This window comes from Daldinia decipiens (assembly GCF_022478715.1).
Source record: "Daldinia decipiens strain CBS 113046 unplaced genomic scaffold F4813scaffold_18, whole genome shotgun sequence".
In the NCBI taxonomy this organism is placed as follows: domain Eukaryota; kingdom Fungi; phylum Ascomycota; class Sordariomycetes; order Xylariales; family Hypoxylaceae; genus Daldinia; species Daldinia decipiens.
This window is the reverse complement of record NW_026054561.1, coordinates 588,061-614,523: the sequence shown is the minus strand read 5'-3', so window position 1 is coordinate 614,523 and position 26,463 is coordinate 588,061. Positions and strand designations below refer to the sequence as shown.

The window sequence follows — 26,463 nt, the reverse complement described above, 5'->3', positions numbered from 1 at the left end:
GTGCCTGGAGCGATAACGAAGTTTATTGCGGGGGACTTCGGTTCGTGGCGTACGAATAGTACCGATGCGATTAGTAACCATAGATAGAGTATTCCCAATGCAACTACCTATAAGAGTGGACTTTTCAAAGTGTAATATCTTTCTCAAAGGTTGTCAATTAGAGGTAGAAGATTCTCAACTCTATAAGACAGACCCCTCTCTCCACTTAGACCAATCAAATACTCTATAGTTAATTGAATTTTAAACCAACCATGTCTAGTTCGCACTTTAGGAGATAGCAGAAGCCGAACCTATACTACCGGCTCGTTCTAAATAGGCAAGGTTTCGCTGTGTTGTCGACTATAAACGGCCTTTAAGTCCGGTGTGTTGATTCAGTTGATACGAATATAGTCGTGCTCGGCTTTAGATCAACATACAGTAGTTAAAATCCGCCGCAGATAAGTGACGGAACCACTCAATGAGACCAAATAGTTTTCCCGCTAACTCCAGCAATCCAAATTCTCTAAGGAGAGGCACGCAGCTTTTACAGCAAGGGGGCGGAGATTACAATACGCGAGACGCGGCGCATGTTCAATAGGCAATATACTTCATCAGATTGAAGAGGCGGAATAAGAGTCGAGATGTATATATACTTGATGTAGAAAGAGAAAGAATATAATATTGCATTTACAACTATATTGATTACATTGAAAGCATAGTACCTTAAGACACCAGACAATGGCAGCCCTAAAATTTCCCGAGCTTTCCGTATATCGCTACTCAAGCAATGATCCAAGCAGGCGTTTTACGGTCACGAATCCCGCCACAGGCAAGGTACTCACCACAGTCCAAGGCGGAGACCCCACCACCATCGACGCAACCGTGCGCGCCTCGCAGGTAGCTTTCGAAAAGCGCTGGCGGCCTTTAACTCACGCCCAGCGGTCGGCATATCTCCTCCGCTGTGCCGACGAGCTCGAGAAGCATCTAGACGAACTCTCCACCCTGATATGCATGGAGAACGGGAAGCCCTTCTTAGATGCCAAGCTATTCGACTGCGGCGTCCTCGTGCGAGCATTCCGATTCTTCGGGAGCCTGGCCGACAAGTTGCCTTCCGCGTTCTACGATAGGGGCCCCCTATATACAACTGTGATCCATGAGCCATACGGCGTGTGTGTTGGCATTCTGCCCTTCAATTGGCCACCTATCTTCGCGGGCAGCAAGCCGGCTCCTGCGCTTGCGGCGGGCAACACGTTTATTCTAAAGCCAGGCGAGCAGGCGCCGCTGACGGTGCTTCGAATCGTTGAGATCCTAGAGCCTATCTTGCCGAAAGACGTACTCCTGGCCGTACCAGGGTTCGGGCCCGAGATCCCGCAGGCCTTAGTGGCGCACCCACTCGTTAGAAGGGTTACCTTCACAGGATCGACAGCCGCTGGAGCAGCGGTAGCACGAACTGCTGCTGATTCCATCACGCCAGTAGCGCTTGAGCTAGGGGGTAAGAACGCGATGACAGTTTTCGAAGACGCAGATTTCGATGCTGCGGTACGCACGGCGCTCGAAGGAGCCTTCTTTAATAAGGGCGAGGCATGCACTGCAAGCTCGCGCATCCTCGTGCAGCGTGGCATCTACGACAAGTTTGTCGAGAAGTTGGCCGTCGGTGTGAAGAAGATCAGGATGGGCAATGGTCTCGATCCCACAACGCACGTTGGGCCGCAGATATCTAAGGTCGCACAGCAGCGCCTGCTGGATTATATCGCCCTCGGAGTGAAAGAGGGTGCTAGAATCGTTGCGCAGGCTGAGCTGCCTTCTGATCCCGAGTGTAAAGACGGCTTCTTCATCCCTGCGACTCTCTTTGCAGATGTAACTGAGGATATGCGGATCGCTAACGACGAGATGTTCGGTGCCATTGGTAAGTTCATACTCAACCAGGTGCTCGGTACGAGTTGCCTAGTTGGCTAATTAACATGTGTCAAATAGTGACCGTTACACCATTCGACACTTTCGACGATGCGGTTCGCATCACAAACTCGGTAGACTACGGCCTAACTGCTATCGTCTTTACCAAGGATCAGGTGAAGGCGAATCGCTACGTCCGCGCGGTCGAAACCGGAATGGTAAGTTGCGGATAGCGCGATATATTCTTAAAATACACAGCGGTGAGGAGACTAACCACTTCATAGGTCTGGGTAAACAACTATCATAGGAACGTGGTGGGCACACCGTTTGGTGGTGTAAAGCATTCCGGCTACGGCAGAGAGCATTGCATAGAGACGTTGTACGAATTCACTCAACCCAAGGCCGTACATTCGCCTTCTGGTATGGTTGATATTCCGGAGTGGCGTGGTGTGGTTGACATTTTTGGACACAGTGGAAGTGAAGTTGTTTAATATTGTTTATAAATTGGAAGATTGGAAGGTTGGAAGATTGTTAATAAGGTGAAGTAGCAGTAGCTGCCCATGTTATCATTGGTAGAGTATAACCTAGAGTACTTCGTACTGGGCTGGTGTAACGGATAAAGCTGACCTATGATAATAATAAAAGTTCCGATTGGCTCTTACAAATACTCCGATAAGTCCGGCCTCGCTTTTGTCAATTATGTAGGATAAATGCTTATCAATTAACTACCTAGGTTAGGTAGGTAGGTACCTAACCTAAACTTACATGTGTTTGCAATTGATCTTACTTAACCTACATCCTTCACTTGTATCTGCAAACTCACACTCTCCATACTAGATTCGCAGAACATCACGAGCTTTAAGCAGTTTTTGTTCGTACCATACTAACTACCCGGTAGCTGGATGATAACCACCAAGGCGTTTCTTCCAATCCTGTCGCGGTATGTCGATTTTCATATCTCTTTCCAACCGGAGAATAGCATCCTAGGGCTGTAACGTCCTTCATCCCCATCCCCATCTCCACCCTACAAACTTCCATTACCCATCTTTTCGCTCCCTTTTTCCGACAGTCCCGACAGCGGCAGAGAAACAGTTAAATTGGAACCTGGATGGTCCTTTGATGGAATCATCTAGCCAATCACATACACCAGTCTATCAGCGTGGTATTCTTAGCATTCTGCTACGTTAGGAACGTCTACCAATCAATGATGTCTAGGCTGGTACCATTAGACCGCAATACATTGTCCTACTTTACCATGTATAAGTGTATAAGTAATAGGTAGGTAGATATGTATTACGGTCTCAATGGATGCGGCGCTAAGCTACCATGTATTGCGTCTACTACATAACTCAAACTGAGTGGTAGAAGCTTAGATAATTGTGGTATAACCTTTGCATTCGTTCCCCCCCCTATAGACTTTATCCTATCGTGCCAAGCTAGTCTAGGTTTATTTAGTTCTATCGCTGTACCACCCGTCAGCCGTATAATTTCATACAAAGATATCAAAGGCTAGGTTAGGCAATTGCCGAGTCATGCGAGGCACCTCCCTACATACCTCCCTACCTACTTACTGCCTTAGCTATCTTAGCTATTCTCACCCAGTGGTAGCTTTAGCTTTGCTTAGTTGGTGCCTTCTTTTTTGACCATCCTTCATCCACATGCAGCTATCATCATATACGTACCTGTCTTATATAACTTTATCCACAACTCCACTACTTTCATGTTTTTGACCCATTCTTCTATCTCAACAACTGCAGTGCCCGCTCACATCTTTCAGCCCCTTTTTTATCCTTCCATGGTAGATTTTACTCAAACACTTTACCTATATTAACTTACCCTACTCCTTTTACTTTGATATTATATATTGATCCTCAAGCGAACAAATAAGCCAAGACATAATCAAGTATGGATGCTTACTCGATCTCTTTCACTAGCGTTTCCCAACGAAGCTTCTCACGAGTCTGGAGAGACCTCAAGTCCTGCCGCCAGTACAGCATCGTAGAGATGACCGAAGACTTCTCGGAGACACCAAGCTTAGGGCAGAGGATAGGAGAGGTACAATCCGACCCTAGTGAAGCTCTTGGGTTTATCATGTGAGCGAGGCACCCATCGGTGATAATTATGTATCAAATTGGCTAGATGCGGCCCAGTCTCCTCATAGTGCTAGTACTCAGATGAGTGTTCCCTAATCGCCTGACACTAGACTCACACGTTTAATAGCGTCGAGCGCGGAGTTCCGGCCGCAAGCCTCATGTCGCGGTCATTGGTGCGGGTTTGGCTGGGCTACGTTGCACGGATATCCTCCTTCAGCATGGCTTCGAGGTAACTTTGATCGAAGGCCGAAATCGACTAGGGGGTCGTGTACACCAGTCAACCTTGCCATCGGGACACAAAGTGGATTCTGGACCCAATTGGATCCATGGTAGTAACGAAAATCCCATCTTAGACCTTGCCAAAGAAACCAAGACTGTGGTTGGAAAGTGGGAAGAGAAAAGCTCCGTCTTTGATGATGATGGCAAACAGGTCCCTCTGTCCGATGCCATGGTCTACTCGACGATTATGTGGGACGTTGTGGGAGATGCGTTTGCCTATAGCAATAAGAATTCTGCCACGATAAGTCCTGACGAAAGTCTCTGGGATTTCTTCGAGAGGGAGGTTCCCAAAAGGATACCAGACAGCGATGCAAACTTCGAGAAGAAGAGAAATATTGTGTACCAACTTGCGGGCCAGTGGGGAGCATTCGTGGGAAGCCACATTTTCTCGCAAAGCTTGAAGTTCTTCTGGTTGGAAGAGTGTATAGATGGCGGTGAGCTGACAAAAGAAATCCGACTTTACTACAGCCCTTCGCAAGTACTGACAGGTTGCAGAGAATCTGTTCGTCGCAGGTACCTATGAGAAGATTCTCCAGCTTGTCGCAAAGCCAGCTGTTGAAGGAGCAAAGATCAAATACGAGACCATCGTCAATAAAATACAGACTACCAACGACGACGGTGGGATGTTAAAAGTCCACACCGAGAGCGGTGAAAATCTGGAATTTGATGAAGTTGTTCTTACTGCACCGCTCGGCTGGTTAAAACAGCATTCTGATGCCTTTGAGCCAGCTCTTCCCTCAAGATTGGCCAAAGCTATCAAAAGTATAGGATATGGCTGTCTTGAGAAGGTAATTCTTCATTGTATACCTACACGATGTGTTTATCTGATTTTGACTTTTGTGCAGACCTATATCAGCTTCCCGAAAGCCTTCTGGGTTTCTGCCCAGCCCAAGGATAGTAAAGTCCAGGGATTCTGCCAAATGCTTGCCCCAAGCTATGCGACCGAGTCGAATCCGCACAAGTGGAATCAAGAATTCGTCGAATTGGCTTCTCTGGATCCCTCTGCGGCCCACCCGACCCTTCTTTATTATTTCTACGGTGATCAGTCAAAATTCATCACTAGCGAGCTGGCAAAACTTCACTCGAAGGAGAAGCAGGACGCATTCCTAATTGGTTGGTTTAAGCCGTATTATTCACGTCTCCCGTATTATGACGAAAACTCTCCGGACTGTCAGCCGATAGGCTGCTACGCAACCCAGTGGCTCAACGATGACCTTGCAGGCAACGGCAGTTACAGCAATTTTCAAGTAGGTCTCGAGGAAGGTGATGTGGATATCAAAACCATGAGAGAGGGCATTCCAAGCCGAGGTCTCTGGCTGGCCGGTGAACACACGGCACCTTTCGTAGCCCTGGGAACAGCCACTGGTGCATATTGGAGTGGCGAATCAGTTGGGAAGAGGATCGCCCAGGCTTACTCCAGAGGAGAAGGCGGTGTTATGGTTTTAAACTAATCCAACAGGAAACTTCATGCCACAGGAAAAGGCGGGGAACAGTAGAGCGGTATTGATTATGAGGGTTAGCGTTGAGAGGCATAGAAACCACCACTGGATTTGACTGGGTGGATTTGGCCTTTGTGGGTAGCATATATTAGATGCGTAGCCTAGGCAAGTAGAAACGTATTGATAGATGACCTAACAAATAGTGTTACCGGCAACATTGCACCACTTAGAAAATCTTGATGATATGTAGTAGTAAGGATACTAAATGAACATCATACATAAAGTAAAGGTCAGTAAAGATAGAATTGAACTATTAACGCCTGTCTTCTATCCTCTTGCGAGGGCGCTGAGCGCCTCTTATATAGTAGATCCACCCCCTGGATCTACCCCTAACCCACTTATATTCCGACAACCCTGCTTTATAATGGTACGGTTCCCCTCCTGGAGATATAACAGGTAGGTATGTAGGACTCGTAATCCAACTCTTGATTAGTATTACGACCTTAACTTACAAGTATGTGTTTACGAGTGTATGAAAAGTTCGGCTAACCTATTGTTGGTTACTTAAGCCTAGTTACTGTTTTCAGGAGCTCTGTTAGTATTCGTATCATATACCTCCCCTGAGTAGTTTTTGGTTGATAAACTGAGGAAACTGAGGAAATTGTAACCCGAGGTATCGTCCACTTTGTCGGCCACATGTTGTTGGGCGATACTATTTCGCCTCAAAATTTAGGCCACGTTATCCTCTAGCCCCCTTATAACTTGGTCATATAACTCGGCCAATCACGGCCTCTTCTTATATTGTCTTACCTGTGCATATTTCCCCTTGCTCCAGCATACAAGAGCCTTCAAATTGCAATGTATCTGGTATATACCGATCGCCTCTTTCGGCTCGGCTAGATCCCTTGATGTGCCAATAGAGACCACGAAATAGTGCGAGAGCGAACTTGGGGTATATAACCTATTTAAACTGTTCATGAAAATACTATAGGCTTCAGTTTCCGTTTGTAATAAGCTGGCGGCTCAATTTCTGGGAAATATAGCTATTTCGTGCTTCTATAACTCCGGCTCGAAGTTCAATTCTAGAACTTATTGGCTTTGTCTCATGACCACCGCCCCGGTATAAGAAACCGAAGGGAATTGGATAAGTAGAATAAATCGATGGCATCGTTGTTGAGGAGTATATTCCAAAGACCTCCATGAGTTCATAGTTCCGGTTGTTATTTAGGATTGCGGGGACTATGTTGGGATATTTGGATGCTGGTCAAACTATTTTGAGGGCGTTTGCTGCGAGAATAACACTTCACGTAGGCATAAACAAATGGGCTCAAACCGCCTTGGATCGTCTCATATCTTAGGTCGTACCCGTGAGGCTACTTAGGCATGGGAAGACGACTAGCCGGCTGACGGGTTTACATAGAAAACTATACTCGTGGGCTAGTCGCGAGATCGTCGTCCATCTTCAACGTATACGGAGTTTTAGATATGACAAAGATCTCGCGCGCGGTTGGGTGAACCGCGAGGACCGACACCCAGGGTTCTCCCATCGGGCAGATCCTACCAGGTGGCAAGCTTAATGGGTTGATTATGATATGTGTTCGACAACAGGTTTAGTCACATTTTCTGGTTACGGAATCCCATCGGAATCACGTTCCGGGACAGCTCACCAGATCAGAAATGCCCTTTCACGCGGCAACACGCCGCCACTTTCGCATTTTCTAATTGCGTCGACGCAGCCAAGGCCCTCGTCAATTGGATGCCGAGATGTGACGTCTGATCACGGAGTTGGAGCAGATTTGGGATGTTTAGCCGGGGCCTCTGATTCGCTGGATGGAAACCCGTTACCTCCTTTGCGGCTAAATGGGGAGAGGGCCCTATTCTGTTTCGCAGGGCAGACCTATCATTGCGTGTGTTTCACCTAAGAAGGGACTTTAGCCAAACAGGAGAGGCTTCTGCCTCTGTCGCTAGTAGGACGGTACCTTGCTTCTCTTGGCTTAACTTCCTAGACATTGCCCGTTGCATATTATCTCCCATGGGGAAACAATCTATCGTGCTGCAGATCGCTCCATATGGAGAAATCTTGGCACTCTCCGTTTATACACGTCGCCGCGAACGAAGTTAGGTTCACTGTGACTTCGTGCATTACCTATCCCGGTGAGCTCTCTTGTGATGCTTGTAGTTTACCATTTTCGAGCAGTAAATGGCTCCACACATCGGCCCCCACGGATCTCAAGGTTGCCATGTAAAATTGAATGAGCTGGAAAACAGTTGAGTAGCCAGCTGGGAACTAACCAAGGCTGCATGAACAAGAATCTATACTATAGATTGAGGCTTCCAAGTCCCTTTCTCCAACCTCAATAGGCCCGAACGGATGGTTATACAGATGATGAATTAAGATCACCGTAGGGGAAAAAATACCAGAGAGTCATCCAGTCTGGCCATGTGGTATTTACGGTGGCCAACAAGACCCCGCAATTTTTCCCCGCGACGAAGGAGCTTACCGATAGAGTCTATATTCGGAGTAGACATACCGAGATCTTTCGCGTTTGACGGGCCTAGTTCCTGATTACCACTCCATGCACATTGAGTAGAGATTCGTATGGATCTAAGGGCCTGGGGTGGCCATCTCCGCCACAATGGCTAGTATAAGAAGCTCAAGATTCCCGTCCCGAATATGTTCTTGATTCCCTTCTTACCGCACTCGCTCATTACAACCCAACAGGCTATATCCGGGTCGAATCGAATATGAAGGTCACCACTGCCAGTGTTGCGGCTTTGGCCGCCGGCGCTATTGCCGCGCCCTCAAACACCACCCCTCGCTCAGCTAGCAAGGCTGCTGCTGCTTGCTCCTCGGCTGTCACCCTCGACGCGAGCACCAACGTGTTCAAGAAGTACAAGCTGCACGCTAACACCTTCTACCGCGAGGAGGTCAAGAAGGCTGTTGGGCAGATGACCGATGCGTCCTTGAAGTCTGCGGCCGAAAAGGTTGCCGACGTCGGTAGCTTCTTGTGGCTGTAAGTCTGAGAAAACGCTAGTAAGAGTGACATTAGCAGCTAACAAGGAATATAGTGACAACATCGCCAACATCGCCAAGTTCGACCCTGCCGTCGCGGACCTTCCTTGCGAGGATATCCTTGGTCTTGTCATCTACGACTTGCCCGGCCGTGACTGTGCCGCCAAGGCTTCTAACGGTGAGCTCAAGTACAACGAGCTCGACCGATACAAGACCGAATACATCGACCGTATGTTGATGCTAGCACCCATTTGGAACGAGGACCCCAAGCTAACCTTACCGTAGCCATCGTCGCCAAGATCAAGGCCAACCCCAACTCGGCTTTCGCTCTTCTGATTGAGCCCGACTCTCTCCCCAACTTGGTCACCAACAGCGACCTCAGCACTTGCAAGGAGAGCAAGACCTCGTACGAGGAGGGTGTCGCTTACGCTCTTAAGAGCCTCAACCTTCCCAACGTCGTCATGTACGTCGACGCTGGTCACGGTGGCTGGCTCGGCTGGGACGCCAACCTCAAGCCCGGTGCTGAGGGTCTTGCCAAGGTTTACAAGGCCGCCGGCAGCCCCAAGCAGGTTCGTGGTTACGCCACCAACATTGCTGGCTGGAACTCTTGGGACCAGGAGCCCGGTGAGTTCTCGGACAAGTCCGACGCCAAGTACAACTCGTGCCAGAACGAGAAGACGTACGTCACCAAGTTCTCGGCTGCCCTTAAGACGGCTGGCTTCCCCGAGCACGCCATCGTCGACACTGGCCGTAACGCCGTTACTGGCCTCCGTGAGGAGTGGGGTGACTGGTGCAACGTTAAGGGTGCCGGTTTCGGTGTCCGCCCGACTGCTGACACTGGCCTCGAGCTGGCTGATGCCTTCGTCTGGGGTAAGCCCGGTGGTGAGTCTGACGGTACCAGCGACGAGAGTGCTACTCGTTACGACTCTTTCTGCGGAAAGCCCGATGCCTACAAGCCCTCTCCCGAAGCCGGTGAATGGAACCAGCCCTACTTCGAGGAGCTCCTCAAGAACGCCAAGCCCCAGTTCTAAGCGGTTAGCATGGGCTATGGTGGCATTTGCGTCAGACTTGGTGGTGCAGCTGGTGGGACGATGTGAATCTCAGCTCTGTTTGTCTATCGAGATGGGCTAAGCGAGCTAAGTGACACGGGCCGATTGTAAATAAAGGATAAAGGAAACTGGCTGTTCAGACCGTAGACGCTCTTTTTTGTCCTGGATCAAAAACCCTTGTACTGAAGATTCAAACTGTATATAGCTTTTGCGCAGTACATACACAGCTTTCGCCTATAATAAGGTCAAACTATTTGCTACATGTAGTGATGCTGACTGAATAATGTGATGCATTAAACCATATGTGGTTGATTGGTTGGTTGGTGAAGGAGTGAAGGGTTTAGCACGACGGTTATACCCGTACAACCCGTATTGTACAATCCACTCGCAGGGGGCCGAAGCGAGAATCAAATCAACGTTAGACCATTGCTAGCGCCTGCAATTATTAGCGCATCGCTATTGCCCGCTCCTACTAAAAAAAAAAAAAAAAAAAAAAGCAAACGAATAGGAAATTGTAAGTAAGAGCAACCACTTCAGCGCTCTTTCTGGGAAGATAAGGTTTACAGCAGGAAGAATCAACGAATGAACTGCATTATGCCCAGAGTAGGAGTGGCGAAAGCTTAAATCAAGTACATACCTAACTGGTTTTACAAACGTGCTATGTAAGACCATAATGACTAATCTCACCTGTACGACCACTCCACGTATGAGGTACCTAGATACCGCCTTCGTCTGTACATCATTCTGCTCATCATTCTGCACATCCTTGACCAACTTGGATGCCCAACTTCCAACTTGCACACACCCCCCCCCCCAAAAAAAAAATCCAAACTTGTTCTGCATTATTTACTACATCTGCTAACCACACCACCTCGCAATCTCACCGACATACTCATCCCTTGTAAAGTCTGTCACGATAACCTCAATTCACTCAAGGGGAGATCCCTTTTAGACGAAATGCTAGAGGAGCAGGGAAGTTCCTCATCTAGCAGCTATGGAGATGTCCAGGAGAACGGAGACTCGCGAAAGGGTCGACGTTATGGCCTTGTGAGCGATTTCCTCGCCAGGCTTGAGCACTTCACCTGGGCTAATTACACATTCCCCATGTCCACCGGAGGCCTTGCTTTACTATTAGCAGAACAAACTCAGGGCTTCACGTTCCCGGGCCTTCAGACAATCGGAAAAGTAGTTTATATATTTGACCTTATCGCTTTCACACTTGTCACCGCCGCCATTACTTATCGCTTCGTAAAGTTCCCTGGCACTCTAAAGGCCTCAATTACCCATCCAACCGAGGCGCTGTTCCTCGGAACATCGACCCTTAGCGTAGCATCTATCATCGCCGGCATTGCTCGCTATGGAATTCCCTCCTGTGGACCGTGGCTTGTCACGGCGTATAGGGTCTTGTTCTGGATATACTTTTTAATAACATTTGCAATCGCGGTTGGCCAGTATTCTCTACTCTTCACTTCACCTCTCTTGAAAATTCAAGATATGACTCCAGCTTGGGATCTTCCTATATTTCCCTTCATGTTATCTGGTACCGTTGCCTCGTCGGGCGCCGCCTTACAACCGCCAAATGAGGCCGTCCCTATGATAGTTGCCGGCCTAACTGCTCAAGGTCTTGGGATGTGCGTATCAATCATGATGTATGGTGTGTATTGTCTCTAACCTTTTATTACTCATTATACACGGATACTAATCGGTTTACAGTACGTATTGACATCTCGCTATTTGTATATAAGGTTCTCTTCGTTCGGTTTAATTGCAAATCGTTGACATGGGATCTGAGCTTCTTAGGGAGATTGCTAACGCAGAATAGGCCAGCTATGTACGACGGATGATACAGTGGGGATTTCCATCCCCTAACTCACGACCAGGCATGTTCATAGCGGTTGGGCCACCTTCATTCACCGGCCTCGCTATCATCGGCCTTGCGAATGACTTCCCCCAGCACTACAATTACTTCGGCGCCGACTCTATCACTATCCAGATTCTGCGAGTGCTAGCAACTTCCATGAGCATATTCCTCTGGTCTCTCAGTTTATGGTTCTTCTGTATCTCTGTAGTGGCTAATCTTGCCATCAGAAAGCAGCTAACGTTCCACCTAAATTGGTACGCCTATGTGTTCCCAAACGTTGGGTTTACGATTACGACTATTGCTATCGGTAAGAATCTGCAGAGTCGAGGGATTATGGGAGTTGGCAGTGCAATGACTCTAATGCTAGTCGCGATGTGGATCTTCGTGTTTATTCACCACATAAAAGCTATCATCAACCAAGAAGTGTTGTTTGAAGGTAAAGATGAGGACATCTATGTTAATGAAAAAAACCACGCCCACGTCAAGCCTACTAAAAGCGGCAGCGACATAGAGAAGGAAGCATAATTGAGATTCCGGTTAGGTATCTATGTACCTGTCCTACCTGATGTCGTCCCGAGGTTGGATCTTAGGGATATTTGCTGAGGCATATATCTTCATGGCTGTTACGAAACGAAACGAGCTTATGATTACTCAGATTCTGATATATTTAGAGGGATTGGATGCTACTTAATGAGGCATGAATAGAATGGTTTGTTCGCTGGTAACAATAACATTAATAATAATAAAGATAATAGTACTTTTGACAACGGATATTAGGAACTAGATGGATTCTAATATGACATCAATTCAAGCATTCGTACTTAAGTACCTAAGCCTATATCAACATATCTGAGCCCTATGCTCATGGTGTGTATTACTAGTAAACTACTTCAAATACCAAACTTTTTATAGCGATGGTTAGGATATGAATATCATTTACTAAATTAAAAACTGCGGTAACTATTACACTTAATTATATTATAAAAGAAGTTGCATGAAATATAGCTATAATTACTATAATTTGAGTCTGACTCGTGAATGCGTATATGGAAAGGGAGGGACAGAGCAAAGGGGGCTAGTATTACCTAGCTTCCATTAACCCAGGTATCTCCAGCCTCAACCGAAGGATATTCTACGGTAGTTTCCACAGCGATTTACTTGGCAGGTCTATCATTCACTGTTTCTATATATTGTGAATTAGAGACTATTAGTTTACCACGAATTAAGGACCTCAATTACCGTATCGCTGCTAGTAGACTAATATACCTGTCAGTCATAAGAATGATAACAAGTGATTACTCCGCGGCGTAATGTTCAAGTATATAACATCTCCTAGTTTCACTTGCAAATTCCTTATTTTCCTGTTCATTACCAAGTTCTCCTTACTTTTAAGCAGTACTAACAAGAACAAGAGACATATCCATACCATAGCAAAGACACAACAAACCAATATGCCTTCAATCTCCACCGCAGGGTATACACCCACAGAGCATAATCTCCGCGAGCAATGGCTCTACGCCAAGCCTCAATTTACCAGCATGCTCCCTGGCTGCCACTGTACCTGCGAGCAACGCCTCATCAGCATCTGGCCCCAAGAATACGTAGCCTATGCAGACACTCCCCAACAAATAGACCGTCTCGATACCCTGGACCTAGTCTTCACCGTCTTGAAGGTCGTCGTATATCCAAATCAGTACCAGAATACCGCACATCTCACCGAAAGCGTCAGAGCCGCTGCTCAGACATTGGGCATCTGGAAGAAATACTTCCACTGCGAATTGTACGGGGAGGACGGCAGGCTGATAAACAAGGCCGCCTGGAAGCCGACTATCCGGCTTTCACGTCCGGGTATGGTTGAGGGATCAGATATCCGGTTTCAGTTCAAGTCCTTCGAGGAGCTAGTTGAGATCATCGAAAGCAAGATGCAACAGTGCAGGTTTCTCTAGTGGCGGTAGGTTCCCTCCCCTTTAGGGCAGTTGATTAGATCGCTACTGTCGATGCCCATAGACTGGACCACGAACATATCAACTCACCTCAACTACGATATGTCATCTAGTTAATATGTCATCTAGTTACATACCTAGGTTAGGTTAGTATTTATTAATACACTATCGACATTTTATCAAACATCACGATCCAAAGTTACTACCCTTCGTGAATATATAGGTATAATATGTATTAGCTATAAACGAGCCTATGCTCTCTAATATATTTTCATATGCCAGTATTCTACCAGCGTTCAAGCTCTTTGTATCCTGATAGTTCTATATAGCAATATCCACTACTGGAAAAAAAAAGTTCGAATTCTCTACTACAGCAGCCATACAGAATATAGTATGACTTACTTCCGATCCAATTATGAACGAACTGCCTTCATAGTATCAATACTACGCCTCTCCTCTCGATTCCAGAATTGAAAATCGATCCTACGATAAAAGGGAAAAAATCGCTTCGCTCCTTTCACCCATCCTAACCCCCGCGCGCACGCTCACACCTGCATTTTGGCCGTTTCCCGCGAATTCGAAAAACTCTGAGGGTATAATCTAAGTAGTACAGAGTTCTCTCTGTCTAGCGATACGACAGAGGGTATTCTAAAACAAAGAAAGAGCAACGCCGTCTGTTTTCAACTATCCCAACCAATATATGCTTTCATTATGCTAATCGAAGGCAGTCGTAACTCATAGCTTCCTAAACGGGCCAGACTGGCTAGCCGGTTTGATTTGTGATAGGGTATTAAATGTCTCAATCGGCGCCGGTGGTGTAGTTTCTCGGTTGCGGGCTCACCGCACCACTACCGCTCACGCTGACGCTCGTGCTACCAGAGAAGTAGCTCTGATCAATTCGAGAGATCCAGTCAAGCTTCTCGCGCTCATTGCGAGCCGCAAACAGCCACGTGTTGTCTGTCCCATAAACAGCAAAAACGCCCGCCTGCAGACGCTCGCTTAAGCCGCCAAGACTAGGACCTGGAGACCTGGAATTCCCAGCCCAAACGGTTGAAATGGTCCGACCTGACGGTGTCCGATGATGGCCTGGCTGGAAGTTCTCGTGAGCATTACCGTTTGTTGGAGTTAACCCATCTGGTTCTTCATCATGGCCATTGAACAGTGATAGAATCTCTGGCTGGCTATCAACCCTAGAATTACGAAGACTAACGATCGCCACCTCGTCGCCGTCACTAACGTTATGGATATGGAGATAAGGTCTTCGGAGCTCCACAAATCTCTTGATCCATTTGCTGTAATCATTATTGGGGGCCAAAAGATAGCCTCCTTTTAGGACTTTCGGGTTTTTCGGAACTCGGATGATGGTAGAGATCAACCTGGGCGGTGTCACAGACTCAGGTGCGACGCCATCTGAGGGAGGTGCTGTATTTGTTGGGCCAAGGATCCGGGCTGTAGGATCCGGATGTCGCGACCAGAGCTTTATGCATTTGTTGAGGATAAGGGTTTCATGCTCGTTATACTCTGGCTCTTGGGGTTGTACAGGTGGCTGCTCAGAAGATTGCTCGGGCTGTTCCGACGGCTGGTCGACCTTGTCGCCCTCGATCGACTCTGGCTGCTTTGGCGTAGACGGCCGCGATGTCTCTGGGGTATCGTTAAGGAGTGCGTTGATCGAATCCTGATCATCATCACGGGTCTGAAGCTCCGGGGAAATATCATCATCGGAATTATCCTCATCTTCAGCAGGCTTTTTCTTTGGCTCAGGTAGGCCAATCTTCTTGAGGAACAACTGGGCTGCCGCGATTTCAGTAATGCGTCTCTTCTTCTTCCGTGCAGTAATGTAATCGGCTATTAATGAAACTCCCCTTGGGCCCCAGTTGCTCAAATTCTCTTCGCCCTTTACATAGCTATGCAAGCTGTTCATCCTCCATAGATCGCCGACCCGCTTAATAGGCGCCGGTCGCATGCCTAAGGTGAAGATCGCTGTAGAAGAATGCACGATCCTAACATGCTGAAATAGAGCCGATAGCATTGACGTCTGCCGGACAAACGTCCTGCCCAAAATCTGGCAGTAAACATTCGTTGAGAACTTCATTGGCTCAGCAAGATTGTCAGCAGTTACATCCCAGGACAGGGTCATCTGCACTTTGTATTTATCTGCTGTCGTGCGATCAAGCAAAAGAGAGTTGTGTAAGCTAGAATCCCATTGCCCTGTAATAGCCATGCTTCGCGTGCCGTTTGCGTTTTGGCGGTGATAGGGTTTCGCGCTCAGTCTTAGGGGGATATCGGGCGTAGGTGATCCCATATCAGGATTTTTGCCGGCATGGTCGACAAGTTGGATCTTGCCAATGCGAACCGAAATGATATCCTCCCATGGCAATGTATCTCCCGAGCTATGGGTGAGGTTGATCGCCACCCGTCTCTGAAGTCCTTGGTGTAATTGAAAAGTACCAGTGTCGAGCTCACTTGTTTGCGTGACCTCTACAGGAACATACTCTCCGTTCTCGCTGAGTTCGAGGATCTGGACCCGGGCAAGTAGATCGTGTTTCTCCTCAGTGTAGAACTGTGTTTCGTTTATTCGAGCGCCCGGAGAATCATGCCCGGGGTTGGGAGTGGTGTCGCGCATCTCATCCCAACTCAACAATTTGTCGAGATGCATCGTAGAAACTTTGGCGAAAATGGCAATCCTAAGATCGATGTCGCGAGACCCAAACAATGGAACGCTCATGCTATGGACGCTATCGAATCGTATAGGGCCTTCGTCGAAATCCTTGATCATTTGAGTTGTAGTGACGCTGTCTGAGACACCGGGGATAAACAACTGCGCATGTACGTCAGTTCCCTCTCGCTCAGCAAAGCCGATCATGTCGTGCATAACAACATTGTATTTTAAAGTACTCGACGGAGCTCGGGCGCTAGAAGGTTCCAAGGATACTTTAATAATACCAATGGCATGAGAAGTATGAGGCGATAGGACGTCCAAGGCGAAATCCTGGACTCGGCTATCAAAGACAGCTCGGAGAGGGACATCAACCTCGCCGACGAGAGAATACTCGGGCATGCAATTCTCAACAAAGGGATTGTCTAGCTTGAAATGTTGAGAGTATTCAGGCTGGTCAAGATATTGATGCATTTGTCGCATCTGCCGCACGCGGTCATGGAGCTTCTCTAAGCTCCAAAGATGGACGACGGTGTTCTTGTAGTCCACAACGCGGACTCCTACACACGGCTTTTGAGCTTCGTCAAGAGCTGGGTCTTCACCCTCGCTTGGTACGTCGTTCAGTACCATATCATAGGAAGAACAGCGCGCGTGACCGATATCCACAACCGTGAATTGGAAGACAACGTTCTCTCCCAGTTCCTCACTCATAATCTGCGCCTCCTTGAGCGTAGTCGCATGTTGTAGGACGGCTTCGGCCATCTGTACGTAATGCCGGCCTCTCCAGTGCGCGATGGTCTTTTTAGCCCTCCCAATCTCCTCTTCAGTTAGTTTTGGTTTTGCCTTGGGTCTCTTCATGGGGTCGAGCTTTTCAATCTTAGCCTCGAACTGTTGCTTTTGGGTCTCCAATTGCTTTTGCATGTCGGCTTTTAGCTGGACTAGAGTCTCTTCCATCCTAGCTTTCTCCTTTTTAATCTCCTCCACCTCAACGTTAGCCACACCGGCGCTCTTCAGCTGCCCTTGATATTCTTCTTTTTGCTTCTCCAGCTGATCCTGCATGCTATCTCGCATTTCTTTAAGCCGATCGTCCCCTTCGCCAGCCTTCGGGGTAGACGGCATCGTAAGCGCCGTATCCAACGAGAGATTATCAATTGTTCCAGTCGACATATACTTCTCCCTAATAGGATAGGAAGTGTTAGATTCCGAATCGTCATCGCCTTCACGATCGTTGACACGCTCAGCTCTAGCTCGCTGCACGTCTTCGAACAACGCATTAAGCTCCTCGTCTGTCAAACTTTGAAGGTTCTTATCTGTTCCGAGGATGGCACCCGCGGCTTCTCGTCGTGCAAAGGACCAATCTGTATCACGCTCGCTTCGATACGGAGCGGGCGAGTCTGGGCGACTGTCAGGAAACTCGGAACCAGCTTTACTGAAGGATCGTTCGTGACCTGGCCGCGGGGATGGAGATGTGCGTTCCAGATCTCGCAATTGGTTTACAGTAACGGACTGCCGAAGTAGACTTTGCCGGTTCTCGTCCCTTTCTGCACGAGCCTCCATAGGATGATTGAATCTAAATATATGAAAGTCACCCAAAATGACACGGAAGCCAGAATGCAATCTTGTCGTCTCTGCGATGCGCTTTCCGTTAACCATGATAGACGCACCTTCGCTTGGTGTTATTGTAACAATGCCGTCTGAAGAATTGTCAAAGCAACAGTGCTCATGAAGAATTCGAGTGCCGTTGAGACGGATATTTGCCTGATGCTCCGAATTCGATTCCACATTTCCTACCGTCGTCCTGCCCGGCTTGAGGTTATAGACCAAACATTCCGCGAGAAGAGGGTCATCAGACAAGTTGACCAAGTGAGGCATCTTCTTGGGAGTATGTAATCCCACGAATCCCTTTTCGATGCTGATACCAAGTTCTTCAAGAGCAGCTTCTCGCTCCTTGTGGATCTCTTCCGTCTTCTGGAGTTTCTCTTCCCAGGTTTGGTTGAGATCAGTCAACAGCTTCTCGCTTTGGCTTAGCTGTTCAGCAATTTCCGCCTTTGATACCTTCTTGATAGAACCATCGGATTGCGTAATGCTGACGATCTGTTTCTCTAGAGGTGTGCCTTCAGCATAGACTTCTTCTGGGGGGACGGCAGAGCCGCCAGAGCCACCGCCACCACCTCCCAATTTGCTTCGTAGTATTGATAACTCTTCCTTCAGTTCTCTAATCATGCGAGCATTCGCATCTTCATTAACAACAGCATGGTTCTTAATTCGCTTAGCGGAGTCAGCATATCGTAGGGTACTTAAAGTTTCGTCGTAGTTGATATCAGCCGGGCTGATTGCTGCAATCATAGCGGTCATACTGTTTCCACCGAGTGAGTCCTTTAGAAGCCACGTTAAAACACTATCTCGATATGGAACGGTTCCTCCCGGTCCTTTCTTCTTTTTCCCCGTTGAGAGGTCGGCTAATGCTGCTATCACACGGCCAAGCGTCGAGAGGGACCTATTGATCTCAGCACCTTCCTTTAGTCGAGCACCAGTAGCACCAGTTGACGTTGCTCTCTCCGAACCAGCTAAATCGACCAAGCTAATTTTCGCTTGCTTCTCCATCTCCATTTTCGTCTCGGCATCGTATTTCTTTTGTGTGAGCATGAGCGTGAACACGGCGTGACTCCTACTGGATGTTTCGTTCATGTTTGTCGCAGCAACTGTTCTTGCCTTGTTGCCTTCGTCCATAAGGTGCTCGATCTCCTGAAAGCTGCTGACCACTAGCTTGGCGAGATCCTCTACGTAAGGACCAGTTGAGGGGTGTTCTCGGACCTTCAGGTTCCCCTTTGTGGATGGGTTTAACAAATCCCGTACCCTTTCATTATAAATCTCGAGATACGACACTTCTACAGTACACCGTGTCGTCTTGTCTTTCTGCAGTTCTTCGATTCTCCTAAACATATCCTGGCAGATGTGGGGTATAATACCGGCCTCTTTGCCATATCCCATCATGGAATATGACTTGCCAGAACCCGTCTGTCCGTAAGCAAAGATACAGTTGTTATATCCTTGAAAAGCATTGTCCAAAAGTGGTTTTCCAAGATCGCCATGTAAGCTTTCTTGGCCGGCGTAGTTTGGGTCGCTTTTGTTAAAGGACCAATATGACTTGTCAAAGGCGAACGACTTCAGTGTGTTATCTTTTGATCCTTTGGCGCCATGAGCAACTTCAGCAGGTGGTGTCAGAACCGTTTGGTTGCCCTTCATCTCAACAATACATTTTGCCCCACGGTCGATTTCTATACTGAGTTAGCATCCAGCCAGTCCAAGCGTAAAAGCCCGACAGAGTTATCTAAGTCTTATCAACCTAGCAAATAGTCACAACCGTACCTCTACTGTTAAAGGGCCGACATCTCACCACCACCTTAATATTTCCTCCACCGGCGGGCGCCATGGTTGCTAGTCGAAGGAGATGCCCTCCTATCCACTACAGCTATTCACCAAGTATAAAGTAGAGTCGAGGCATCCGACAGACAGGGCGCGCAACGATGGCTTTTAGTGGAGCCGTCTGGTATAAACCTCGCGTCGCAAAGACTCTCGAAGCCCCTCACTGATTTTTGAATTTTGAAAGATCGCAGTCGGATAACTAATTTGTCCAGTCCTATAATTTTTGACAGATCCTAGCTTAATAACAATCCCCAACTATTCATCCTCCCCTTTATTACACGGGGACGGCCGCGAAACTCAACCCGTAGCTCCCGTGAAAGCACTTAGTACCGGATGGCGACGGTGGAGTCGTGAATGCAGGGAGCAGATCGCCAAAAGCAGCCAAGCGGCTGCAGGTTGCCGTAAAATGTGTATAGTGGGACGGCCAGATCGTGAGATGCAGAGGTGTGAGCGTAGTATGTAAGGCTTTTTTTCTTCGCAGCAGGAGTCTATCGCAGAATGTCGGGCGTTGTCGCGGAGATGGCTGTTGAATTTTGGTTGGTGGGATCAGTCAACAACTTGTTAACAAGTAAATGGTTGTAAATGGTTAATGGTTAATCGGGAACGCGATTCGCGACCGGCGGCTTCTCATTCGCTGTAGAAAGAGATAACTATGGGGCAAATGCCAAGAGATTCACGTGTCGGTATGATTAAACTCATTAGCTAAGATTAGGTGCTGACCTGGTACAAAAGTTTGCGGTACTTGTCAGCTGCCTCGCCTTTGAACCAGTTGGAGTCAACTGATACCTAAGGACCCAAGCATTAAATTTAGTAATATCCCCCCCTATTAGTCAACGAATAATACTTAATTAATAAGCCCCAATTTAGAATAGGCAAATAATGATACTATACCCAATAGCTCTAAACTAGACCCTATAGAAATAGTCAGGTCAGGTCTACTATATCACCAAAATCCGGGAGAATTTGAGAATGCATGCGACTTTTTTTATTATGACGCAGATGATCAGTCTTCAAAGGCCTATTTCAAGCCTAAATCCTTCTGTAATTGACCTTTAGTAGTGGACGGGTAGAAGTCTTTGTTCTCCTCAAACGTCTTAACAGCTAAGTCCCTATCTAGCTCATTCAGCTTCCTGTACAAAGGTCTCACGAACTTCATGCGTCCGACGGACCCGAGGAGGTCAACTATGCCGGATAGCTCTTGTTTGTCTCCAGCCTGGAGAGCGATTAGATAGTACGCCGATTTTAACTCGACGTTCTTTGAGGAACTAATATTATAAGTGGTTCCCAAGAGATGCGACCTCTCAACATTCAGGGGCTTCGGGAAGCTTTGTACCGCTTGCAAGAAGACAAGTGTCTGATTAGCCGTAAATGATTCGATGTCTTTACTAGTTGGTTGGTAATCCTGCAGATTGTGAGCTCCTAAGCAACAATACCATAGACTAGGTGTTAGGCAAGGCAAAGCTACTTACCTCATTCTTCCATTTCTCAGCCAGCGCAAGGCAGCTGTCAACATAAGCCGTGTTGAAGTCAGGCTTTGGTGGCAAGCCTGGCTCGTAGAACTTCTCATCCCAAGGAATAGTGGCAATCTTTTCCCGAATCTCCGAATTACCATAGCTCTCAAAGAAATCCAGGAAAGTCTTCTTGAACTCAAAAGAATCCAGGGACTTGTTAGCCCACGTCTTGAAGTAATGAGGGATGAACTTGTCGAAATGTTCCCTTCCGACCAATCGGTCAAGGTAGTAGAGGAAGTGAAAGCCTTTCTCGTATGGGATCGTACTGAAAGCATCCTCAGGATCCACCCCTTTATGATTGATAATGAGTTTGGTAAACTCATGGTCAGACCCGAACAACGCCACAGAGTCCTCTATAAACTCGTTAGAGCTGAACAAAAAAGCATACGTCGAATCACATACCAAGTGCCTTCCAGCCGATAATAGCTGAGAAGTCGAATTGAGGTTCGCCGTGAACGGCCGCGCCAATACGTCGCTCAAGGTAGGTTGTCCATCCTTCATTCAACCAACTACAACCGTTTTAGCACTACATCGCGAAACAATCATCGACGGGGAAACCTACAAGTGTTCCCAGGACGCACAGCCTACGAGATTACCACTCCAACTATGACTCAACTCATGTGCGATTACATCAACATTCTGGCGGTCTCCACTGATGATAGTGGGCGTAGCAAAAGTGAAGATAGGATTCTCCATCCCTACAAGTGTAAGTTAGCGAGGCCCCAAAACTACCTAAGAAGTCACTAGGAGCCTTACCTCCATAAGCGAAGCTCGGGGGCAGCACTAATACGTTATACTCTCCCCATTGGTATTCGAAGATCAGCTTCTCTGCTACTTCGAGGAACTTGTCCATATCCGCCTCGAGTTCCCATTTTGCGCCCTCGAGTGCCTCAGGGCCAGTCGTAACAACAGACCGTTTCCCAATGCGTGCAGTTGCAAGGTCTCCTGATGCTAGGGCAAATAAATACGAAGGGATAGGTACCTTCTGCTCAAAGCGGAACAGCCTGGCCCCCTCTCCCTTGTTATCCGAAGGCACGGGCACCCCGCTAGCAACTACCGGTAGCGGCGAGGTGATGTTGAAAGTAAATGTTGACTTGACATCTGGAGTATCTTGACAAGGGAAAATAGATCGGGCCAGAATAGCTTGGCACTGGGAGTATACATATGGGTGCTTCTTGTTACCAGTCTGAGCTGGGGTCATCCATTGCAAACCAACGCAACTCTTAGTGGTCTCTAGGGCAATATCCAGCTTTACAACGTCACCCTGAGATACACCATTCGGTACGGAGACATGAAGCGGTGCGCCATAAGGTTCGACTCGATCTTTGACAGCCCATTCTGAGTCGACCGAGTCAAGCTTGACCGATGAAATAGATAGGTGATTTGTATCGAGGATGATCTCACGGCTTGCTTTGTTGGTTAGAGATTCAAGCTCTAGGAGAACAGAGCCTTCCAGACGCTGCTTCTCGAAATTGACCTTGAAGTTTACGGTCGTGTGTTTGATGCCCCATTCGCCATAATTGGCCAGTGTATTAGGGTCACGAGGTGCCATGGTTCTCTTCGAGGCAAGGCTAAAGTGTCGTAAATGAATGTGCACTGACAATTTGCTGTTTGCGAGCCGGATACTTCTGAACAGAAGACGCCCCCTCACAAAGCTGTTTAGCTCTCTCATCGAACTGGAATATCAGCCACCTACCAGATTAAGCCAAGTACCTATGGGTAGGTACATGGAGCTTTGCTTGTTGGTTCGTGTGGAAGATACCTAAGCGGGGCAATGATGCTCGCTCGTGGTTCCCGAAGCAAACCGTCTCAAGCCTAAAAAGAATCTACGGAATTCATCTAAGAGAACGGAGTTAAGCCCCTCATTTACATATGCCTATTTAGGTAACTAAATGTTTTGTACCTTATACCTGATAGCTTCATATAAGACGATTATTCAGCATGAAGCTTTAAGACCTCATAGTAGGTAGGTCCTCTTACGTGATCCTTCTTAGCACTTACATCATCATGGCAAATAGAGAAGCTTAGTTAACTAAATATGAAAGTTGAATAACTGGAATAACTGGATTATTAGTAGGTAACCTGAAACGATACTCCCTGATGGCTTACTTACTAGGTTAAGTTGTGACTAGCCTGCCACGAACTGCACCAGATCCTTCTACCCTGAAACAATTTTGATAGCATGCTCGTTTTTTCTTGTTATCTGTTGCCGAAAGTAGAGTTGAGGATACCCGTCCCCATGTCTAGGGTACTCGATAGAGGATGGGATGAAAACATTCCCAGAAGTCCAGAACGACCTACGTAGCGTAAAGAACAACATCTCAACGTCACTCGCTGACTGAGGTATGCAGGAATAAGTTGTCTAAACCCAACAACAATTCGTTTAAACCTGCAGTACTAGGATTCTCTAAGAAAAAAGGGGGCAGAGTAACAGAGCCAAGATGTTTTTGTTACTTCATCTGTCAGCCCGGGGTAGCATTCAAGTGTTTCTCACCGGTCGTTCCATTGAAGGATGACAGACAGCAAAGTTGGTGAGAATGACTACATACGGCCCTGCTTCGGCGATTGTGATTGCTTATCACTATGTAGTCGGCTGGCACTGTGACTTGAGTTGCTCCCACCACGTTGGGTAACGACTTGGTTATCCCAACGTCTTCACGGAGCCCGTGCTCAGATCTTGGCATGCAACTCGACGACTTAAGCACTTCTATTCGAGATAGCTTCTTGGCGAATGAACGTACTGCACAGCACAGACCATAAACAGGCAAGCGCTCCCGGACCTCATGGTGATATTTCTGCATACCTGTAAGCTATGCCTTTTACATACATCTGCATATGTACATAGTTACCGTTACTCGAAGCACAGAGATATTCGGGAAATTTGCTGTGATTGTTTGAATGATACCTATGTATGTATGATTTCACGCTTGATGTTGCATTAGTCTCCTTTTTACATCGTTAAGTTATCACTTGTACATGTAACTCGCGACTCTACATATGTACACTTGGGTTCGAGAAACAGGATTCTTAAAACTGCATAACTAATGCTAGGTTAAAGCCTTTCCAGTACCTATCTCAAGTGCATTATGCATTAGGTCTAATTAGGTGCTGCATAAGTTATATTTACTCCTAGTTACATTAGGTACCTACCTACCTAAGAGGTAGTTCGTAAAGGTTGCTTCTTCCCCAACCCAGCATAAATCCATATCATTTCATTGTGTACAAAGTCATGTAAAATGCCTAGGATAAGTTTTTCGAATAAAAGGGGTTGCAAACCTTTCAGATCATGGGCACGCGGGGAAGTCTAGGATCTACCCGGACCAGAGCACCAATTGCCACTTAACCTAAACTTATCGTATCATTTATTATCGTCTCTACATACCTACTCGCTATTGTGACCTGTCAAAGCGAATGCTTTCTCCATCGATATTTTACTATGTAGTCCTTTGACGGAACTGCTAGGCTTAGCAAATGTCTTTTAGCTTAACATATCCGTTCTAGCCTCATTTTTGGCGGCGCGGAAGCCTGGCTGAGAAGGCCAGGCTAGACACTGCTAAGTTTGGTATGTACTGAAGCCGGAAATGAAGTCTGACTAGCAGCCCTGCCAAATTGCCATGTGCTGGGCTAGGCCGTGCAGTGGATCTCGCGAGCTTCATGCGTGGGGAATAAGACCACCTAAAAATTCCTCTACCTGTCTATGTACGCGAAATTTATGAGAACCCTGTTGCTTAAACCTATTTTGATCCGGACTTAGTCCTCGATTCGGCTAAGACCATTTTCTAATAAGCTAACCTAGTAGGCTAGAAAGCTCCGTAAAACATGGTCTAGTGTATATACGTTCAAGTAAACTGATGACTATCGTGATATTGCGCAGGAGTTTGGAATTTGAGATGATTTCTTGCGCCGATAGAACCGTTTGGAGATGTGTTAGTGCCTAGTATTATCTGAGTTGGGTAGTTCAGAAACTGCATCTTCAGTGTCCTTTAGGAGCTAATAAGTATAAATTCCGAATTAGCATAACACTCGAGTCGATTTGATATGGCTGGCGACAAAGTTCGTAATAATTACCTACAAACGTCGGTCCCATTCTAAATAAGTGTCTACATGAAGCGCTCGGGCGCGTTAGATGAACCAAAGATGAACTTTCATGTCATTTTGGTTTCCACAGCTGGACTTCACCCTTCTTACATATGCGCTACTACCTCTGTTAGAAATTACCTATTTATGATCGTCTCAAGGGTTCAACTCACGTATTTGTGTTGAGGTTTAGGCAACACGGCGTGCTAATAGTAACAACAACAAAAAGGAGTATTCTTTGTAGGTGACATAGTTGAGGCTGGGTTAGAACTGATTAACGGTTGCAGTCCAAGTTTTTCCTACTGTAAATCTAGCATTAAATTAACTTGTAAATAGGTACCCATTATAGTGGTTGTGGCAGATATGGAAGGCCTCCTAGAATTCCTTCGCGTTCCACTGCAGAGCCTGGACTTTATGCCGATAGGCTCTGTACCTGAAATCCCCGCAGGACCCTGTCTCGTTGCCAGGGACAAGTAAGAAACTAATTCCGGGGGGGCCTTGTCGATATCGTAATAATTTATCGGTTAGATTCCTTGGGGTGCTAATCGTTCAGATCCCTGGCTTACTCCCAGTTCCATGGCAGACGGGAAGGGTGATCATAAATCCCGTGTTAAGTCCATAGAAACAGATTTAACGGTCTATTGTTAAACTTCATGACCCAGACGGATGAATTGTCTGCTTAAAATTCATACGAAAAATCCGATAGTTATTGGCTTTATTTTATAAGCAACTAACCTAGTTTGTTATAAGAGTAAGTATTGTCTAGTATATTTGCGTTTCTTCATTAGTTGCATTTCGTGTTTGTGAGGCTTCAAGGCCGTGGGATGGTGTTGCTAATTTTATCTTCCCTCTCGCGCTGTATGCCGCTTCTGGAGTTCTTTATGGCGTCAAAGCCAAGTCTTGAAGTCCTAAAGCGTCTAGTCGTTCATCGCGTTTGGCTATTCGGCAATTGATTGTTTCGGGTTTGCCCATGACATGAGACTCCTAGTTTGAAACACACAAATGATCATCCCGATCTTTAAACCTCGGAGCAAATTCGGATGACGTTATGAATTGGTTTGAGCCGGAGTACGGATTGTCTCAGCCTTGTTCATTCCGTAGGCGCCGACAGTCTGGTCGAAATCTAACATCTGCCGCGTAAATCAGAACTGCCGATATCGACATTGTTTGTTTCTTTGTAATATCGAGCTATGTACCTAACATACTACATATCCTCTTAGCTTCTATCGTCAATGACACTGAAG

At 47.0% G+C, this 26,463-nt stretch overlaps 6 protein-coding genes across 6 annotated transcripts; 4 read left to right on the top strand and 2 right to left on the bottom strand.

Annotated features, from left to right (window-relative positions):
• The first annotated feature begins 663 nt into the window (after positions 1–663).
• Positions 664–2,589, top strand: F4813DRAFT_361137 (dehydrogenase). Its single transcript, XM_049243495.1, has 3 exons — positions 664–1,885; positions 1,954–2,090; positions 2,157–2,589. The coding sequence occupies exons 1-3, from the start codon at positions 718–720 to the stop codon at positions 2,361–2,363; spliced, it is 1,512 nt and encodes a 503-aa protein (XP_049099315.1). The 5' UTR covers positions 664–717; the 3' UTR covers positions 2,364–2,589.
• A 1,188-nt stretch (positions 2,590–3,777) lies between these two features.
• F4813DRAFT_389934 (FAD/NAD(P)-binding domain-containing protein) lies at positions 3,778–5,695 on the top strand (the record flags this gene model as incomplete). The annotated part of the gene is made up of 5 exons (XM_049246934.1): positions 3,778–3,965; positions 4,023–4,038; positions 4,093–4,678; positions 4,740–5,032; positions 5,090–5,695. The coding sequence occupies 5 exons, from the start codon at positions 3,778–3,780 to the stop codon at positions 5,693–5,695; spliced, it is 1,689 nt and encodes a 562-aa protein (XP_049099314.1).
• A 2,322-nt stretch (positions 5,696–8,017) lies between these two features.
• Positions 8,018–9,972, top strand: F4813DRAFT_86672 (1, 4-beta cellobiohydrolase). The gene is made up of 3 exons (XM_049248982.1): positions 8,018–8,697; positions 8,753–8,925; positions 8,982–9,972. Exons 1-3 carry the CDS (start codon positions 8,429–8,431, stop codon positions 9,725–9,727), a joined length of 1,188 nt encoding a protein of 395 aa, XP_049099313.1. The 5' UTR covers positions 8,018–8,428; the 3' UTR covers positions 9,728–9,972.
• A 730-nt stretch (positions 9,973–10,702) lies between these two features.
• F4813DRAFT_389932 (voltage-dependent anion channel) lies at positions 10,703–12,131 on the top strand (the record flags this gene model as incomplete). The annotated part of the gene is made up of 3 exons (XM_049246933.1): positions 10,703–11,399; positions 11,459–11,481; positions 11,568–12,131. 3 exons carry the CDS (start codon positions 10,703–10,705, stop codon positions 12,129–12,131), a joined length of 1,284 nt encoding a protein of 427 aa, XP_049099312.1.
• A 1,636-nt stretch (positions 12,132–13,767) lies between these two features.
• F4813DRAFT_361126 (kinesin heavy chain) lies at positions 13,768–20,201 on the bottom strand. Its single transcript, XM_049243494.1, has 2 exons — positions 19,575–20,201; positions 13,768–19,483 (listed from the first exon to the last, which is right to left on the bottom strand). The coding sequence occupies exons 1-2, from the start codon at positions 19,636–19,638 to the stop codon at positions 14,349–14,351; spliced, it is 5,199 nt and encodes a 1,732-aa protein (XP_049099311.1). The 5' UTR covers positions 19,639–20,201; the 3' UTR covers positions 13,768–14,348.
• F4813DRAFT_361122 (peptidase family M1-domain-containing protein) lies at positions 20,202–22,924 on the bottom strand. The gene is made up of 6 exons (XM_049243493.1): positions 22,839–22,924; positions 21,899–22,788; positions 21,705–21,840; positions 21,545–21,651; positions 21,101–21,495; positions 20,202–21,033 (listed from the first exon to the last, which is right to left on the bottom strand). Exons 2-6 carry the CDS (start codon positions 22,692–22,694, stop codon positions 20,650–20,652), a joined length of 1,818 nt encoding a protein of 605 aa, XP_049099310.1. The 5' UTR covers positions 22,695–22,788; positions 22,839–22,924; the 3' UTR covers positions 20,202–20,649.
• Positions 22,925–26,463: the final 3,539 nt, after the last annotated feature.